At 42.1% G+C, this 21,323-nt stretch overlaps 1 protein-coding gene across 1 annotated transcript in view; it reads right to left on the bottom strand.

Moving 5' to 3' along the window:
• The window catches only part of SP100 (SP100 nuclear antigen), a 98,881-nt gene extending 84,179 nt beyond the window's left edge, over window positions 1-14,702 (bottom strand). The window contains exon 1 of the mRNA XM_032354323.1: window positions 14,553-14,702. Coding sequence (XP_032210214.1) covers window positions 14,553-14,584 — 32 coding nt within the window. The 5' untranslated portion in view covers window positions 14,585-14,702. The remainder of the gene's footprint in view (window positions 1-14,552) is intronic.
• Between the last annotated feature and the right edge of the window lie 6,621 nt (window positions 14,703-21,323).

Genomic DNA, 21,323 nt, shown 5'->3' with positions numbered 1-21,323 from the left:
TTATAGGCAATACAATGGCACTAAATTCATATCTTTCAATAGTTACCCTGAATGTAAATGGGCTAAATGACCCAATCAAAAGACACAGGGCATCAAAATAGATAAAAAGACAAGACCAATTGATATGCTGTCTACAAGAAACTCATTTTAGACCCAAAGCCACCTCCAGATTTAAAGTAATGGGGTGGAAAGCAAATTACCATGCTAATGGACATCAAAAGAAAGCTGGGGTGGCAATCCTCATATCAGATAAATTATATTTTAAGCCAAAGACTATAAGAAGAGATGAGGAAGGACACTATATCATACTTAAAGGGTCTGTCCAACAAGAAGATCTAACAATTTTAAGTATCTATGCCCCTAACATGGGAGCAGCCAATTTTATAAACTAATTACTAACAAAATCAAAGAAACACATCAACAATAATACAACAATAGTAAGGACTTTAACACCCCCTTTACTGAAATGCACAGATCATCTAAGCAAAAGATCAACAAGGAAATAAAGGCTTTAAATGACACACTGGACCAGATGGACATCACAGATATATTTAGAGCATTCCATCCCAAAGCAACAGAATACACATTCTTCTCTAGTGCACATGGAACATTCTCCAGAATAGATCACATCCTGGGTCACAAATCAGGTCTCAACCAGTACCAAAAGATTGGGATCATTCTCTGCATATTTTTAGACCACAATGTTCTGAAACTAGGACTCAATCACAAGAGGAAAGTTGGAAAAAACTCAAATACGTGGATACTAAAGAACATCCTACTAAAGAATGAATGAGTCAACCAGGAAATTAAAGAAGAATTGAAAAAATTCATGGGAACAAATGAAAATGAAAACAACTGTTCAAAATCTTTGGGACACAGCAAAGGCAGTCCTGAAGGAAAGTATATAGCAGTACAAGCCTTTCTCAAGAAACAAGAAAGGTCTCAAATACACAACCTAACCCTACACCTAAAGGAGCTGGAGAAAGAACAGCAAAGAAAGCCTAAACCCAGCAGGAGAAGAGAAATAATAAAGATCAGATCAGAAATCAATGAAATAGAAACCAAGAGAACAGTGGAACAAATCAATGAAACTAGGAGCTGGTTCTTTGAAAGAATTAATAAGATTGATAAGCCCCTGGCCAGACTTATCAAAAAGAAAAGAGAAAGGACTCAAATAAATAAAATCATGAATGAAAGTGGAGAGAACACAACCAACACCAAAGAAATGCAAACAGTAAGACCATATTATGAGCAATTATAGGCCAGCAAATTTGACAATCTGTAAGAGATGGATGCATTCCTAGAGACATATAAACTACCACAACTGAACCAGGAAGAAATAGAAAACCTGAACAGACCCATAACCAGTAAGGAGATTGAAGCAGTCATCAAAAATCTCCCAACAAACAAGAGCCCAGGGCCAGATGGCTTCCCAGGGGAATTCTACCAAACATTTAAAGAAGAATTAATACTTATTCTCCTGAAACTGTCCCAAAAAATAGAAATGGAAGGAAAACTTCCAAACTCATTTCATGAGGCCAGCATTACCTTGATCCTAAAACCAAAAAAAGACCCCATCAAAAAGAATTACAGACCAATATCCTTGATGAACATGGATGCAAAAATTCTCACCAAAATACTAGGCCAGTAGGATCCAACAGTACATTAAAAGAATTATTCACCACGACCACTGGCTGCAAGATTGGTTCAACATCTGCAAATCAATCAATGTGATACAATACATTACTAAAATAAAGAAAAAGAACCATATGATACTCTCAATAGATACTAAAAAAGCATTTGACAAAGTACAGCATCTTTTCTTGATCAAAAATCTTCACAGTGTAGGCATAGAGGGTACATACCTCAATATCATCAAAGCTATCCATGAAAAACCGATAGTGAATATCATTCTCAATGGGAAAAAACTGAGAGCTTTTCCCCTATAGTCAGGAAGTGGCAGGGATATCCACTATCGCCACTGCTATTCAACATAGTACTAAAAGTCCTAGCCTCAGCAATCAATAACAAAAAGAAATAAAAGGCATCCGAATCACCAAAGAAGAAGTCAAACTCACACTCTTTGCAGATGATACAATACTTTACGTGGAAAACCCTAAGACTCCACTCTAAAACTGCTAGACAGTGACATAAAATTTGTTAAAATCAAATATATGCAAATTTTGATATTCAAATGTAAACAAAACAAAAAATAAGGTTATTCATAACCATATCAAAGCAAAAATCAAGAAACAGATAATGGAACAAATGTTCTATGGATGTTGAAAACACTTCACCTCTAATTTTGAACACTTCACATATTAAAAAAATGATTAAAATATACACACTCTGGGACCCCCTGGGTGGCTCAGTCAATTAAGCATCTGATTCTTGATTTTGGCTCAGGTCATGATCTCAGAGTGGTGGGACTGAGCCCTGGGTAGGTCTCTGTGCTCACAAGAGAGTCTGCTTGAGATTTTATCTCTCCCTCTCCCTCTGCCCCATCCCTCCAGCTCTCTTTCTCAAAATAAATAAATAAAATCCTTGGGGCGCCTGGGTGGCTCAGTGGGTTAAAACCTTTGCCTTCGGCTCAGGTCCTGGGACCTGGGATCGAGCCCCACATCGGACTCTGCTGGGCGGGGATCCTGCTTCCTCCTCTCTCTCTGCCTGCCTCTCTGCCTACCTGTGATCTCTGTCTGTCAAATAAATAAATAAAATCTTTTTAAAAATTTAAATAAATAAACAAATAAATAAAATCCTTAAAAAATACACAGGCTCTGGATAAATAAGCAAGCATAATTTATCATTTAATCTTGTGACATAAAAATAAGGCACACGCCATTTCCCCCAATGTCCATGAAATATGTACAATCTGGATCATAATCTTGGCCACAAAAGAAATCTCAATAAATTATAATAAGTGGATGCTGAACAGGCTGTAGGTTAAAGAAAATAAACCAAACAGAGAGTTTACAAAAGAAAACAACAAGTACTGTGTTGGATCAAAGATAATATAGACCTTGCGGTTAGAGACTATTTCCAAAATAAAAGAGGAGTAATATTCCATTGTATATATATACCATATCTTCTTTATCCGTTCATCTATCAATGGGCACTTGGGCTGCTTCCACATCTTGATGGTTGTAAATAATGCAATAAACACAGGGATGCATTTATCTTTTTGAATTAGTGGGTTTTTTTCTTTTGGTAAATACTCAGTAGTAGAATTACTCAATCATTTGGTATTTTATTTTTAATTATTTAAAGAATGAGATCTTGCTATGATCTCATGATGAGATATTATGCTAAATTAAAGAAGTCAGACAGAAAAAGACAAGTACCATATGATTTCACTTACACATGGAATCTAAAAAACCAAACAAAACAAACAAACAAAAAAACCCCAAAATCAGACTTTTAAATTCAGAGAACAAACCAGTGGTCACCAGAGGGGAGGTCCAGGTGATGGAATGGGTGAAATAGGTAACAGTTATTAAAAGATTCAAAGTTCCAGTTATAAAATAAATAAGTCACAGAGAGGAAAAATACAGCAAAGGGGATACAGTGAGTAATATTGTAATAATGTTGTATGGTGACACATGATTATACTTATCCTGATGAACACTGAATAATATATAGAATTGTTGAATCAGTGCCTTGTACACCTGAAACGAATATAATATTGGATGTTAATTATGCTTCAATTAATAAAAAGATCAATAATTAAAAAATTTAGCCTTAGAAACATGAAACCATCATAGCAAGGAAAAAAAGAGGAAGAAAAAGTTAAATAATGAAATGAGTAGAGATGGTTCAACATTAGGACATCTCCTTAGATAATTCAGTACATCAACAGACAAAAAGGAGGGGAAAAGCACATAAGTATATCCCTAAATTGTTTTTTATTATCAATTATAGTGGTTATTTTTATTTAATTAACATATAATGTATTATTTGTTTCAGGGGTACAGGTCTATGATTCATCAGGCTTACACAATTCACAGCACTCACCATAGCACATACCCTCCCCAGGGTCCATCCCTCCCACCCCTCTCTTCTCCAGAAACCCTCAGTTTGTTTCCTGAGATTAAGTCTGTTATGGTTTGTCTCCCTCTTTGGTTTCATCTTGTTTCATTTTTCCCTCCCAATGATCCTCTGTCTTGTTTCTCAAATTCCTCATATCAGTGAGATCATATAATTGTTTCTCTGATTGACTTATTTTGCTTAGCATAAGACCCTCTAGCTCCATCCACGTCATTGCAAATGGCAAGATTTAATTTTTTTATGGCTGCATAGTATTCATATGTGTACACACACACACACACACACCACCTCTTCTTTCTTTTTCTTTTTTTATTTTAAAGATTTTATTTATTTGAGAGAGAGAGAGATCACAAGTAGGGAGAGGGAGAGGAAGGGAAGCAGGCTCCCCACCTAGCAGAGACCCCAATGTGGGGCTCGATCCCAGGACCCCGGGATCATGACCCGAGCTGAAGGCAGAGGCTTTAACCCACTGAGCCACCCAGGTGCCCCCCACCTCTTCTTTAACCATTCATCTGTTGATGGACATCTAGGCTCTTTCCATAATTTAGCTATTATGAACATTGCTGCTATAAACATTGGTGTGCACGTGCCCCTTCAGATCACTACATTTGTATCTTTAGGGTAAATACCCAGTAGTGCAATTTCTGGTTCATAGGGTAGCTCTACTTTCAACTTTTTGAGGAAACTCCATACTGTTTCCCAGAGTGGCTGTGCCAATTTACTTTCCCATTCATAGTGCATGAGGGTTCCCTTTTCTCCACATCCTCACCAACACTTGTTACTTCTTGACTTTTTGGTATTAGCCTTCTGAAAGGTGTGATGTGATAGCTCATTGAGGTTTGGATTTGCATTTCCCTAATAATTAATGGTGTTGAGCATCTTTTCATGAGTTTGTGGGCCACCTATAGGTCATTTTTGGGAAAATGTCTATTTAGAGCTTCTGCCAATTTGTAAATCAGATTAACTTTTTGCTATTGAGTTGAGTTCTTTATATATTTTAGACATTAACCCCATATTGAACATATGATTTGCAAATATTTTCTCTTATTCATTAGGTTACCTTCTCGTTTTGTTGATTGATGCCTTCTGTTGCTGTGCAGAAGCTTTTTAATTTGATGTATTCCACTTGTTTATTTTTGCTTTTGTTGCTTTTGCTTTTGGATCAAATACAAAAATTCAACACCAAGACCATTATCAAGTAGTTTATCAACTATGTTTTCTTCTAGGACTTTTATGGTTTCAGGTCTTACATTCAAGTCTTTAATTCATTTGGGTTAGTTTTTGTATACATTATATTCTATTTATGAGGGGGTATATAAAAAAATGAAACTTCTTCAGTCAAGAAGACTGAAAATAAAGGGATTGGAAAAGACACACTAAGCAAATGCAAAGAGTGTTTTGCGAAAAAACCTAAAATTAGAAGCAAATAGAAGTTATGTTGAAAAGCCTTACAAATAATGTAGGTTATTTCATACTGATAAAATATACACTTCACCAGACCATATTGTAGAAGTCATGATCTATAAGAAAATGTCTTTAAAATACTGAGGGAATACATTACATGTTAATAAAAAAATAAAAAATTTTTAAAAGATTTTATTTATTTATTTGACAGAGAGAGATCACAAGCAGGGAGAAAGTTAGGCAGAGAGAGAAGGGGAAGCAGGCTCCCCGCTGAGCAGAGAGCCCGATGCGGGGCTCGATTCCAGGACACTGAGATCATGACCTGAGCCGAAGGCAGCGGCTTAATCCACTGAGCCACCCAGGCGCCCCCAAAAATAAAAAATTTTTTTAAATAAAAATAAAATACTGAGAGGACATATTTTATAGCTAGATAGTGGCAGAGCTAGGATTCAGAACACCCCTCCCCAAACTTTCTAAATACCCCCTAAGCTCCTATCCTCCCTCCTGGCCAGCATTAAATAGCACACTATGAATCACTATATTATATTACTTTTCAAATATGGAGAAGCTGCAAAATCACATGTATTAGGCCACAAGAAAATTAACAATTGACTATGAAATGAAAGAGAATCTTAAGGAACACTTCTTCTAACCACATTTGATAAGACCAGAACAAACAACCAGGACAAAGAAAGATCTCCTTCAATCCTATTCACTGAGAAATTTTCAAAACTCCTTCCAAATAGTCCTTAGTTCTTATTGTTGTTGTTGTTGTTTAAGATTTTATTTATTTATATGACAGGCACAGATCACAAGTGGGCAGAGAGGCAGGCAGAGTGAGAGAGGTGGAAGCAAGCTCCCTGCTGAGCAGAGAGCCTGATACGGGACTCAATCCCAGGATCCTGGGATCATGACTTGAGCTGAAGGCAGAGGCTTAACCCACTGGGCCACCAGGTCCTTAGTTTAAAAAGTAAATCAAAATAGAAATTACAGAAGAGTAAGAAACAAACTATAATGAAAACATATAAAACCACAGACATATAAAAACCAGATATACCCAAAGTGGCACCAATTCATGGCTTAAAATGTATTTATTAGAAAACAAGAAACATTGAGAAGTAAATTAAATTTTAAATCAAAGTATTAAGAAAAGATGTCAAGGTAACCCCCAATGAAGACAAAAATGAAGAAAGGAAAAAAATACAAAAATATAATAAAGAACAGTAGGATTTAATTAAATTTCAGACAAAAGATAAAAATAATGGATCGATAACAATCAATAGGTGATTCTTTGAAGAGACAATAAAATGCAAAGTTTGATCAAGAGAACAAAAGAAAAGACATAAATGAACAATGCTGGGAAGAAAGAAAATGAGTTAAGGAAAGATTAAAACTGCAATTAAAGAAAAGGTTAAAACTTTACAAAAGAAATCCTTGTATAATTTTCTACCAATAAATATGACAATCTAGGAAAAATGGCTACTTTTTAGGAAAATATGAATCATCAAAACTGAGCCTCAACATGAGAACTAAATAGAACTAAAAGTAATAGGAATGTATAATGTATTTCAAGACCAATCCTAACCCTGCTGCCTCCCCTACTACAATATCAGTTTCAAATAGTTTTATAGACAATTTCCAGCAACCCTTCAAAGAACAGATAATATCCATATTAAATAAACCATTCCAATACAATTTTATAAATTTTCTAATCGCCCTAAATCATATTTTTAAAAGATATTGTTTATTTATTTGACAGACAGAGATCACAAATAGGTAGAGAAGAAGGCAGAGAGAAAGGGGGAAGCAGTCTCCCTGCTGAGCAAAGAGCCTAATGCAGGACTTGATCTCAGGACCCTGGGATCATGACCTGAGCTGAAGGCAGAGGCTTTAACCCATTGAGCCACCCAGGTACCACACCCTCCATCATTTTAAGACTACTTTATTTCTGCTATAAATACCAGATAAATGAAAGTCCTCAATAATTAGCAAACCAAATTCAGCATGCATTAAAATGATCATACACCATGATCACATGGGACTTATTTCAAGGATACAAGGTGGTTCAATATCAGTAAAACAATCAACATGATACAAATTTAAATAAAATGAAGGACACAAGTCTTATGATCATCTCAACAGATGCAGGAAAACTATTAGACCAAACTCAATACTCATTTATGATAAAAACTCTCAACAAAGTAGGGTTAGAGGGAACATATCTGAACATAATAAAGGGCATAAAGGACGTACCAACAACTAACACCATGCTCAACAGTGAAATGCTAAAAGCTTTTCCTCTAAGATCATAAACAAGGTAAGGATGTCCCCTACCTTGCTACTTGTTTTCAACATAGTACTGGAAGTCCTAATAATAGCAATCAGACAAGAAAAAGAAATAAAAAGCATCTGAATTAGTAAAGAAATAAAACTGTCACTGTTTGCAGAAGACATGATACTATATATAGAAAACCCTAAAGACTCCACCCAAAAAACCTGTTAGATCTAATAAACAAAGTTGGTAAAGTTGCAGGATATAAAATTAATATACAGAAATCTGTTGCGTTTTCTATATGTGAATAACAAACTTACAGAAAGAGAAATTAAGAAAATGCTATTTACAATAGCACCCCAAATAACAAAATACCTAGGAATAAATTTAAACAAGGAGGTCAAAGACTTGTACTCTGAAAACTGTAAGACACTGATGAAAGAAATTAAAGATGACACAAATAAGTGGACAGATACACTATGGTCATGGATCAAAACAAATTAATGTTAAAATTTTCATACTACTGAAAGCAATATAATTCCTATCAAAATACCAACAATATTTTTCACAAACTAAAACAAATAATCCAGAAATTTGTATGGAAACACAAAAGACCCCAAGTAGCCAGAGCAAACTTGAGGAAGAATAACAAAGCTGGAGGCATGACAATCCCAGATTTCATGCTATACTACAACACTATGATAATCAAAACAGGATGGTACTAGCACAAAAACAGACAGAAAGATCAGTGGAACAGAATAGAGAGCCCCCCCCAAAAAACCCCACATTTATACAGCCAAATAATCTATGATAAAGGAGGCAAGAATATACAATGGGGGAAAAGACAGTATCTTCAATTAGTGAGGCTAGTAAAATTGAACAGCTACATGCAAAAGAACGAAACTGGACACTATCTTACACCATACACAAAAATAAACTAAAACTGGATTAAAGTCCTAAATGTAAGACCTAAAAGATAAGACTCCTAAGAGAAAAATAGGTAGTAAACTCTTGAACATTGGTTTCAACAATATTTTTTTAAAGTAGGCTCTATGACCAACATGTGGCTTGAACTAATGACCCCGAGATCAAGAGTTACATGATCTACCAACTGAGCCAGCCAGGTGCCCCAAATGATCTTAATGATATATATGGATCTCTTTAGGCAAGGGCAACAAAAGCAAAACTAAACAATTGGAACCACCTGAAACTAAAAAGCTTTTGTACAGTAAAAGAAACCATTTACAAAAGGCAACCTGGTGGAGGGGAGAAGATATTTGTAAATGATCTATTTCACAACAGGTTAGTATCTAAAACATAAAGAACTGCTACAACTCAACACCAAAAAAATAAGCAATCCAATTAAAAAATGGATGGAGGACCTGAATAGACATTTTCCCAAAAAAGACATACAGATGGCCAACAGACAGAGAAGATGCTCAACATCACTGATGATCAGGTAAGTGCAAATCCAAACCATGAGATGTCACCTCACACCTGTCAGAATGGCAAGAATCAAAAAGACAAGAAATAACAAGTGTTGGTGAGGATGTGGAGAAAAAGAAACATTTAATGCACTGTTGGTAGAAATGTAAATAAGTACAGCCACTATGAAAAATGGTATGGAGGATCCTCAAAAGATTAAAAACAGAAATACTGTGTGAGCCAGGAATTCTACATCTGGATATTTATCTGAAGAAAATGAAAATGCTAATTCAAAAAGATATGTGCACCCTCATGTTCACTGCAGCATTGTTTACAGTAGCCAAGATATGAAAACAATCTAAGTTTCCATCAATAGAGTAATGGCTAAGGAAGATTCGGTAATATATATTATATAATGGAATATTACTTGGCCATAAAAAAGAAGGAAATCTTTGGCATTTTCAATGACATGGATGGACCTAGAGGGTATGAAATTAAGTAAAGTAAGTCAGAGAAAGACAAGTACTGTATGATTTCACTTACATGTGGAATCTAAAAAAATAAACAAATGAATAAACACGACAAAACAGAAACAGACTCATAAATATAGGGAACAAACTGATGATTGCCCAAGAGGAGGTAGGTGGGGGGAATGGGTAAAATAGGTGAAGGGGATTAAGAGGTACACACTCCCAGTTATAAAATAAATAAGCCAAGGGGAGGTAGGGGCACCTAAGTGGCTCAGTGGGTTAAGCCTCTGCTTTCAGCTCAGGTCATGATCTCAAAGTCCTGGAATAGAGTCCTGCATCAAGCTCTCTGCTCAGCAGGGATCTTGCTTCCCCCCCCTCTATGCCTGCCTCTCTGCCTATTTATGATCTCTCTCTGTCAAATAAATGAATAAAATCTTAAAAAAATTAAAAATAAAAATAAAAAAGCCAAGGAGATGTAGAGCATAGCACAGAGACTACAATCAATAATAATCTAATAATTTTGTATGGTTACAGATGGTAACTAAACTTACTCTGGCAGTGGTTTCATAATGTATATACATGTCAAATCACTGTGCTGTACACCTAAAACCAATATAATATTATATGCCAATTATACTTCATTTAAAACAAAAAACAGAACCCAATAAACAAAAAGACAAAACAAAAGACACCAACTTGCAAATTTAAGAAAGTCTAGAAACCCCAAAAAGGATAAACACAAAACAAAAAAACAAAATTTAAAAATTTAAAGAAACAAACAAATCTAGACTTACTACAGTATAAGTGCTGAGAGAAAAATCTTTAAAGCATTCATAGGACAAATTCAGGAACCACAACCAAACCTCAAGCAATAAACTTTGAAAACTGACAGTTAATCAACTAGCCAATCCATGACTGTACATTCCTGGTATGGTGGGGCAGGATTAAAAAATCTCCCCCAACTCCCACAAGCAATATAGCTTTCTGTTGGAAAAACTGTGAAAGTTGAAAATAAAATTTAAAAACGTTACTGAAGAGATGGAACTATGGTAAGGCATTAGCAGGCAAAAGTAAAATCAAAAGGAGAAACCAGAGACGGAAGCAGGCACAGAGCCACTTTTGACTTGATGGAATGCTGATTCAAGGGAATCAGAACCTCAGGTTTGACAACTTTAAGGGGTGAGGGGGACAGAAGTGAAGTCTGGAGTCCACACAAGGTGGAGGGTCCAGCGGGAGTCCCGGCCACCACCACCACATCTTCCCAGTGAGAATGGAGTGCAGCGGGCAGCTCTGGAAAGACGTGGCTTCCTCCAAGTGCTCTCAGACCCGGACCTGTGTTAAGGAGTTCCTGGAGGCACCTGAATGTGGCAAACCAAAACTCTTTCCAAAGTCGTACCTTCATTGCAGTCCTTGATTTTACCTAAAAATAATTTCCCCAATACAGTGCTAGTACACAAAGACACTAAGCAAAAAAACCTTTGTGAACAGAACATTATGTTTCCCTTTTCTTTGTGGGAAGCGGAAAATGGTAACTTTTTAGTGGAGAAGCCTGGCAAACACCACCTTCATTCAATGATGAAGGTCAACTTCTCTGGTGATAAGTCAGGTTGGCATATATCCCCTGATGTGATGTGATGAGGAGGGCACTTCACCTCCTTGGTACACTCTCAGAAAATCCATCGGCCCAGGCTAATCCTGAGAAAATCATCCAGATGAATGCAAATTAAAAAGAACTCTACACATTTCTGCAAAGAAGACATCCAGATGGCCAACAGACACATGAAAAAGGGAAATACAAATCAAAACCACAATGAGATATCACCTCACACCAGTCAGAATGGCTAAAATTAACAAGTCAGGAAATGACAGATGTTGGCGAGGATGCAGAGAAAGGGAAACCCTCCTACATTGTTGGTGGGAATGCAAGATGGTGCAACCACTCTAGAAAACAGCTGGAGGTTCCTCAAAAAGTTGAAAATAGAACTACCTTACGACCCAGCAATTGCACTACTGGGTATTTACCCTAAAGATATAAACGTAGTGATCCGAAGGGGCACGTGCACCCAAATGTTTATAGCAGCAATGTCTACAATAGCCAAACTATGGAAAGAACCTAGGTGTCCATCAACAGACGAATGGATAAAGAAGATGTGGTATATATACACAATGGAATACTATGCAGCCATCAAAAGAAATGAAATCTTGCCATTTGTGAAGACGTGGATGGAACTAGAGGGTATCGTGCTTAGCAAAATAAGTCAATCGGAGAAAGACAATTATCGTATGATCTCCCTGATATGAGGAAGTGGAGATGCAACATGGGGGGTTAAGGAGGTAGGAGAGAATAATGAATGAAACAAGATGGGATTGGGAGGGAGACAAACCATAAGTGACCCTTAACCTCACATAACAAACTGAGGGTTGCTGGGAGGAGGGGGTTTGGGAGAGGGGGGTGGGGTTATGTATATTGGGGAGGGTATGTGCTATGCTGAATGCTGTGAAGTGTGTAAACCTGGCGATTCACAGACCTGTACCCCTGGGGATAAAAATACATTATATGTTTATAGAAAATTTTTTTTTAAAAATTTAAAAAAAAAAAAAAGCAGTCTACAGAACGCCTGACCAGTACTCTTCAAACTGTCAAGGTCGTGAAAGAAAAGGAGAGACTGAGAAACTGTCACACACCAGAAGTGAGTGGAGTCCTAGATTGGATTGTAGAACAGTGCATTAATGTTTATTAATGGAAAAGCTGATGAAACTGAAAAAAAAAAAAAAGTCCAGAGTTTAATTCACAGTGATGGTACCAATACTGGTTTTTCAGTTTTGAAAAATGTGCCACAGTCATGTCAGAGGGATAATGTCACAGGAAATGAAACTGGGTGTGCTGAATGTAAAAGCTTTGTACTCTCTCTGCAACTTTTCTGTAAATGTAAAATTATTCCAAAATTAAAAGCTTGTTTTTAAAAAAAGTATGAGTGAGAAGCAGCAGAAACAACAGAAAACAGGGCCAGCTACAAACACCTCCCATGTTGAGAGTATTAGATACCAACCTAAAATTTCTTTAATCTGTTAGCTCTTTTATAAAACCTTTTTATAAAAGAAATCTACAGCAAACATCATCCATAACGTGCAGTGATAAAAACTTTCCCTTTGGGATTAGGATCAGGATGGAATCATTGCCATCAGTACTGGGGATAGACTTGAATCCACCATCTTAAGAGCTCAGGAGCTGTGGCTGAACACCATGCACAGAATTCATCGTAACTTTTCCCCCTCACATGAATTATTTATAACAGAGGGCGCATCTAGCTTATGAAATCAATAGCATAAAAAGTCTACACTGTAAATTTTAAGCTTTAATAAGGTCGAGTCATCATAAACAAAGTTCAAAGACAAGGAGAGTATATTTATAACTTTCAGAATATTTAGCAAATTCTCCTTTCTCGTTAAAGAAACGACAATCATGTCAACTGAGTAACACTGGACAATAAATGAACCAGCAATTTATGGAAGAGGCAAATGGCCAAAAAACACTGTCCAGCCTCCTGTGGAATCAGGAACATGCACAGTAAATCAAGATGCAACTTTTATCCACCACCTTTGCAAAGTTTGGGTGTGGGGAGAGGATTTCTCTCATTTGATATTGGCTCAGCTACTTAGAAAGACAATCTGGCAGGATGTATAAACAAGTAAATATTAGTAACCTTTGCTTCCACAATTCCACTTTTTTGGTTGTTGACATGAGACAAATACTTGTAAATGTACAAAAATATAAGGAAATAGATGATTCTTATTATAGCTTGTTGGTAAAGCGAACAACTGAATATGACCTAAATGTCCATCAGTGGGGGCTGGGGGGGATGGTTTAAGACTTACGATATATCGATTCTATGGAACAGCATATAGCTCTTAAAAAGAATGGAGTGTATCTATATGAAGGTGATCACTAGGGTTTTCACTCTTAAAATAAGAGAAAATGAAAAATGCAAAATGGGATATACAATATAATCCCATTTATTAAAAAGGCAAGACACAATATGCATATTTAGATAAAGAAGCTATGTATAGAAATGCACAGAAAAAGATCTGAAAGGCTCTTCAGGAAACACTTAATAGGACCGGACTGGAAGTTGCAGTGGGGTAGGTGGGATACAAGGCTCCTGCTCTTGACATACTTCCACTTTGTTTAAAATTTTATGAACGAGAATGTAACATGCATTTCTTCTGTAGTAAATAATAAATTGATTAAAATATTAAGTAATATTATTTCTGACCCATTACTAGAGAAAAAGATAGGATTTTCTCCCACTACACACACACCCCCCCTTTTTTTGGGTCAGAGACACAATCCATTCCAGAACAGAAAATCATAGTCAAGATCAAACCCCTGAGCCTGCACTTCTCTTGGGTGCTCTGGAGCCTTTCTCCTCCTTTTAGGACGGGGACCCAGCCAGAGAGGAGCAGGGCCCGAAGGAGGCCTGTCCAAAGGATAGGTGTGAGCCCACAGCACCCCACGTGTGAGCGTAAGTCAGGTGTTGACTCTGATCTTCATATCTTTTCAACAACCTTCTTTGCGGTGAGTCAGGAAAGGAGAGGAGGCCGGAGGGAAAGGAGAAAGTTCAGAGGTCATGAGGAGACAGCAAATCCCTGTCACAAGCCTCATAAAGGACCGGGGCTTCAGACAGGCCTCCAGCTGAGCCCGGTGACCAAAAAAAAAAAAAGAAAGAAAGTCCTATGTGTGGTGGAAAGCTGGATGAACACCTCATTTCCTCGTTACCCCTTCCTACCCTTAGTATATTACAAGCCAGCATTCTTATAAACCGGGTCTCAAGTAGAGATTTAGTTTAGTGTCCCAACTTCAGGGTCCTTAGAAAGACAGGGAAGCAGTCCATGGCCAGAGAGAGACAGAGGCGAGAGGGAAGGAGATTGAGACTGACCTGGTGCTGAAGCCACTGCCTCCATCAGCCATCTTCCCCCTCTGGCCCACCTGGGCCCTGCCTGGGCCTCAAGTGTGGCCTCTGAACCCTCCGTCCCGCGGCCTGGTTCAGGGTGGCTGCAGGAGCCCAGAGCAGGAAGTTTGTGAATTGCCTCACACCCAGAGAGCTCCGCCCAAATGGGGAAAAGAGAAGTGAAAGTATCTCTGAGTTGCCGGGCATTGTTTCCCTCCTAAAGCTCCACGAAGATTCTTAGGCCCCCAAGACACAGAACAACAGGAATGGAGGCCGAGGAGGGACGATCAGGGCCCTGAGGAGCAGAGCCAGGCCCCAGGGGGCCACTTGTTGGCACAAAAACACAGAAACATCTATGTGTCCTCCAGTGCTTCCTGACCTGTCTAAGAAGGTTTCTGAGTATAATGAGTATAACAGTGGGGGGGGGGGGCGGGGGGGCGGGGGGGGGGGACTCCTTATTTGCCCCTTCCTCTCACCGACATGGCTGGGGGGCGAAAGAGGTAAAGGGAAAGTTCACATCTTTTCCCTTCCTGTGGGAGAGCCTGGACCCAGCAAGATGCCAGCGTGGGAACCCAGGACTGGAGAGAGCCCAAATTCTCAGCATCCTAAACCAGGGCACGTGCGCTTAGTGTCCCTGGAAATCCACCAAAGGTAAGAGAGAAATCTGCAAGGCCACAGCCAAGGCGATGACGTTGGTTAACATCTCAGGTGCCTGGATTTAAAGTGTATTTCCCAAATTCAGCCCTGAGACACCTGAAAAGCAGTCAGTCACTAGGTTGCCGAGCAGCATCGGCTTCCCTTGGATGGACAGGGAGGTTGGAACCGACAGGACCTGGAAGCCAATGGGCAGGTGAGCCCCGTGGGGAGGAGGACCCTCTGCCTCAGAGTCCTGTCTGTCCACGATGTCTCCTTCAGATGTGAATCATCATTCCACAAAGCCTGAGAAGTGACCTAGAAGACTTCATTACATTTGAAACCGCCGGGGGAAGGAGGTTTCTATCCTGTTTCCATGGATATTCTGTCTTTCCCCCAAAGGGGTAAATGGCAGTCTGGCTGGGATTCCAGCTTGTTGACAAAGACTCCTTTACCCGTGGGCCAGGTGTCTATACCAGGAGCAGCACACACCTGGATCTCTCTCCCTCTCTCCCGCTTTCCCTCTCTCTCTCCCACTCTCCCTCACTTGCAGGGGTAGCAGGACTGGAAGCTGAGGCAGTGTTGAGCACATCTGTCCTCTGCTTCTGGCCTCCATGGGACACAGATGACTCCAGCCTTTTCTAGTGTCCCCTGTCTCTCTCCTTCTCTGTCCCTGGGCAGTAGACTGACCCAAGGCCATCACCATACTGGGTATGGGCATATATGTGCCAACTTTTCTATGGGTCTGCATAGGGCATCTGGAATAGAGGCCACTGAGTGGCCGGCAGGGGTGGGGACATCTATGGGTGGCTGCTGCTGTGAGGAGCACTGACATCAGGGTGCTGTCCTCAAAGTAGCCCAATGCTGGACCTGGAGGCCTGGAAGGTGGGAGAAGCATGCTGAGGAGGAACTATGGGGCAAAGGACCCACCAGGGGATAGGCTCCGTGAATGTCCCCAGGAGCAGCTTCTGTTCAGACTTTCATAGCAAGGCTAAGTCTCCAATTCAGGAGATCCCTTTTGGGACCAGAGGTTTGTCCCTAGGAACTCAAAGGTGGGAAGTCTTGGTGACAGCAGCCACAGTGGCCGCTAGGGAAAGGACATAACAGCCTTGGCACTTCTGTGGATGTGGAATCACAGAAGCACCTGGGATGTGAGTGGGAACACTCAGGCCCTGCTCCAATGTCCCTGAAAGGGACATCCATCAGTGGGACTCATCTGGACTCCCTAACCTTCCCTCCTTTCTGCAGAGACTCTGGTGGAAGGGGTGAGCCGGCTCCTTGCTGGGTCTCCCAGGGCTCATGGCGCCTGGAAAGGCTAGGTCTCTGTTGGCTTTTCCAAGGTCAAGTACACAGGGACAGGACGTTGAGGGAGGTTGTGGGAGGCTGGGGGGGTCTGATTGATTAGAGCAGCCTGAGGCGGTGTGGATAAGTTCAGTTTGGGGGTTCAGTTTGAAGGATCCCTTTTTGCTATATACATGAGTCCCAATGTAGCTTTTATCAGGAAGAAAGCTGGTATTTTGAACCCCATCTATTCAGTTTTATACCGATCTGCCTGCTGGTGTGGAACTCAGGTGAGGGAAAGGGAAGCACTTTGAGGGGTAGGGGCAGCATATGGGTACACATCTCTTTCCACCAGTTCTCATCCACCCGTGCCCGGGATGAGTAAAGAGGCTCAGAGTCCTACCCTCTTACCATTGCATGGTCATAACCCAGTCATCCCGAACGGATTCTGTGGGTATTTGGCGGCAATATTTCTGTGTTGAGGGGCTGAGGTGGGGGCGGCGCCCTTTTCCCACTAAACCAGAATCTCAGGGACCCCACCGTTGGTGGCAGAGGCGCAGACTCCTGTTGCTGCCAAGTTTGTACAAGGCCAGAGGGATTGCTGGGGGTGAAGTGTGAAGGTTTCTACAGGGAAGAGAGTGACTTCTTGGAAAGGGGGCTGGGAAGAGGCATGTGGGGAGAAGAGGAAGTGGTTAAGGGGCGTGGGTTGTGGGGAGTGACAGAGAACTCCCGGGCCCCTTGAGAAGTACGTCTGGGCCACTTTCCGAAAGCCTGCACCCCCCCTCTAGTGGTCACACTAGGCATTGCAGTCTCCTTAGACCAGACGTCCGTCGCCTGCTCCGCCTGTTCCCAGAAACCGAAACCGGAAATTGTTCTTGTAACTCTTTAACCCCTCGAAATTACTAGCAGGAGCGCCATTATTTCTTTCTACATGAAGGTTAACCAATTTAAGGATTGGGTCCTGAGATGATTTTGAGATGCACACATGGACAAGCTTCTGGCCTGGACAGGGAGGGTCCTCCACACCTGCTGACCATCATCTGGAGGTGAAGGGGAGGGAGAGAGACTGCTTTACCAGCAGGAGCTCTGACTAGAAATGGGTGTGGCTGGGGAGACCTTGGACACTCCCAGGGCACTCGTGCCTGGGGCTGAGAAAGTCCCACGCAGAGGATGAGGTTGGCTTTCACAAACCTGCAGCTTAACGGTCCTGGGCCAGGGGAATCCCAACTAGAGTCTAATGAGCTCCCCCCTCCCTGCTAGGGCCAAGTCCTGTACTTTTTCCCCGGCCTGGGGCCCGTTTTTCTCACATGTAAAAGTACTGTGCTGGTGAAATGGGCTGGCATCCTGGAGGATCCAGCACACTGGTACACAAGGAACATGTATGTCCAGCCAGGTCATCAAGTGGCCCCGGGAACACAGAGATATGCCCTGAAGCTCTCCACCAGGCTCTGTGGGCCATCCCATGTCTCACCTTAGAGTGAAGTTTGTCAGCAACAGGTATCCTCCCGGGTCTTCTGGTCCAATGGTTCATGGTCAAGACCACAACCAGCATAGTTGTAAAGATTTCTCGAGACAATGACATTGAATTTAAAACCTCACCACTCTCATTTGACTCAGGCTCATAAATTATCCTAGGGCATTAAGGGAATACAGGGAAAGTTCCCTGGAGGTCGGATGCCATTTCTGCAACTTCTCCCACCTTTTGAGAATGGCCAGTGGACTCTGTCGTATAGGTGAAACCCTCCCCTCCATAGAGAAGGAAGACCCCTCTGCCTCTTCTGGGCATTCCATCTATAGTCTATGGCACCCCCTCCCATGAATAATTTAAGGATGGAAGGGAAACTTCAGCCTCCTGAGGGTGAAGCCAGGGTGAGGGGCTCTCATGTGTCCAAGAGCCTGGATCCCAGGCCAAGATGTGAGAACAATAAGGGCTTGCTTGAGCTGTGCCTGCAAGAACCCCACATCGGAAATTGGGTCCTTGTCCCCTAGGGAACTTCAGCAGGTTGGGCCTGGATTTACTTGCCATCAGATGAAGGTATCGTGTAGGAATCCAGGGACTGTCTTGTATTTCTTGAATACACACGAAGTAAAGGCATCAGCCAGCTCCTACAGGGCACTTCCACCACACGCAGGGACACAAGATTTTGCAAAAACTTCAAAGAGTGGACATGTCCAAGGGCATGCTGAGAGCATCTGCCACGGGCTCCGTCACTGTTCTCAGAGACCCTGGGAAGTGGTCACAGACACCAGACAAGCCAGAAGCTGGGGCCACATCGTTTTGTAGCTAAGGTTCATGCACCTGAGATCTCAAGGCTGGGGTCCTGCATCTTCCTCCCCATCCAAACACAGGCAAGCGTAGATGGGCCCTCGGAGATGGTGGGATGGAGTGTGGTCCTCCCTGCCTCCCCAGCAGCTCTGGCAGAGCTCAGGGCCACCCCTCCCCTGAATACTCCCCACTCTTGTTTCCAGTGGAGATACAGGTGTGAATACCACTATGTTTGGTATGAACTAGTGTAGACTCTTTCTGTCCCACACATGGGACTCAGGGGAAACTCTGGAGGATGACCGGGGAAGAGAAAAGTCCTAGATTTGATGGAAAGTAGGAATCAGTAGTTCCAGGTCAGATGAAAAATCTCAGACCCATGGGTCTGAGCAACAGGGCCTGCTGAAGTTATAATAAGAATCTGATTACTGTTTGGCACAACTCCTGTGTCCAGGCTGGGTCTATATTTACTAAACTGGCAGCTATTCGGCACCTCTTGCTGGACTTGGAATGATCACTCACAAGGCCCGGCTCAGACACCACCACCCCCCCCACCCCCCGTCACCTCCTCATCTTCAGCTCAGACTAGTTCAGCCTGCTTTCACTTGGTCCCGGGCCATCAACCAGCAATGTGGGGAGGGCTTAGACACCGGGTGTTCCTCTCTATGACTTTCTCTTTTCTAGCATTTCCCCCTCGCTACCCAGAAAGCTTAGGGACTCAGGCCTTCTTCCCTGGCTTTGCTGACCAGAGGGAATGTGGGATTTCTATCAAAGTTTTCGTCACCCCATGCAAGACTGGCCCGGCGACTCTGGGGCCAGGTGATAGTAAACAGTAAACGTCTTATATTGGCTGTTTCCTCTTGAGTTCTGACTTCCCTCCAAAGTCGGCCTGCTTTGGTTTACTTTTCAGAGGCCTCTAGGGATGGTTTTTTTGTCCAGAGCTTCTAGCTGTTTTCCACAAGAGGCTGGTTGGTGAGGAACCCAGGCTTGCAGGTCTAAAGCGGACCTCCTCATCCTCAGTCCGAAGCCACAGGCCCGTCCTTCCCCCTCCCAGACCCAGCCATGCTTCTGTAGACGCCAGTGGTTCCAATGCCGCCTAGCCCTCTGTCCAGCCAAGCGAGAGAGAGACACGAGTGTGTAGTGCATGCATCAAACAGAAAGCACCCCTTGGTCAGCTGAGACGCAGCCAGAACTATGCCCGTTGTGTTCTTCTGTGCCCATGGGAACACAAATCTCACCTACTTAAGGAGGGTGGGGGGGCTTATTCAGTAAACAAAATGACAGAGCAAATGAAATGCCTGGGGGGAAATGTGGATTATTCTAGAATTTCAGTCAGAGTTAATACTTATAGATCTATACAGATAAGACATATAAATTGTTGCTGAGAAGTCTAAGACCACTTTTTTTCTTTGTTCAAGGAGGGATCTTGTTTTTGTTTCAAAGGGCTTACTTAAGCAACCTTGTCTTTCCAAGGAATTGGGGCCACAGCCCTCCCTCTGCTTGCCTCCTGCACTAACTCCCCATCCACAAACTAGGAAAGAAAGAGTCCCCGACTGGATGTGTGTAAGTTGGTATTTGGCTTGATAGGAAACCCAGCCATGCAATTCAGTTCCTGGGCCCTGATTTCGGGCCTTCTGAAGCCTCACTACCTGGTTTGCATAGAAAGAGCTAAAGAACCCCTCTCTCCTCTCAGCCCAGCAGAGCAGGGGGTGAGCCCAGTAGAGCTGCCTTGGGAGGTTCAGGCTGAGGGGTCCTTACCAAGAGCCTCAGGACCTCAGGAACACCAGGTCCTCCTACAGCTCCCAGGGCCACGGTACACCGCCCCCTATAAGGTCACGGCCAAGATCCCCAACATCTCAGCAAACAGCCTGCAACTGAGTCCAGGTAAACCGGACTGATGGAGTGAGAGGCTTAGTGTCCTTCATTGCCCTTTGCTGAACTGGAGGGGAGGGGAGTAGACACCTCCTTTCAAGCATGAAGACCATCTCAACCTTCATCTCCACAGCACAGAGCAGTGGGACCTCAATCAACCTGCTCCATTTGGTTGGGGGACCTCAGCCCCTCTGAGCAGCCAGGCACTGCCCTACCCTCCGTGAGACACAGGGCCTGCTGCGGAGAGTCGGTGGGTCAGACTTCATCTCCTTGGCCATCCAGCCTCTTCCCCCACTTTCCTAACAGCTCCCAGTTTCCTCTGGGTAGACAACATCTCCCCTTTACGTGCAGGAGCAGAGCAACTGCTGATCAGTATCAGGCCGCTGAGCGAGCCATACCCATCAGCTGCTTTGGGGAGTTGCACTCTTGAGAGAAGTTTGCTATGGAGTTAAAAAAGAAAAGAAAAGAAAAGAAAAGAAAAGAAAACATTCCTTCTGTGGTGGCTCCTTGACAAGATGGCAGAGTTGTTCCTGGAGCTGCTCTGCTCCCTGACCTGGCTCTGGGGCTGTTTGCAGGCTCTGGGCCCAGCTTTCCTGCCCTTTCATGAGCCACTGGGTGTCTGTTCAAAGAGTGTCTTTTTGTTCAACCTCCGTAGAGCTAGTCTGGCTGGCAAAGAGCCCTAACTGATACAAGGATGTTTGTGAGTTATT

Source organism: Mustela erminea, chromosome 8 (genome assembly GCF_009829155.1).
Source record: "Mustela erminea isolate mMusErm1 chromosome 8, mMusErm1.Pri, whole genome shotgun sequence".
Taxonomy (NCBI): Eukaryota; Metazoa; Chordata; class Mammalia; order Carnivora; family Mustelidae; genus Mustela; species Mustela erminea.
Note: the sequence above shows the minus strand (reverse complement) of the source record. Positions and strands in the feature narration are given on the sequence as shown.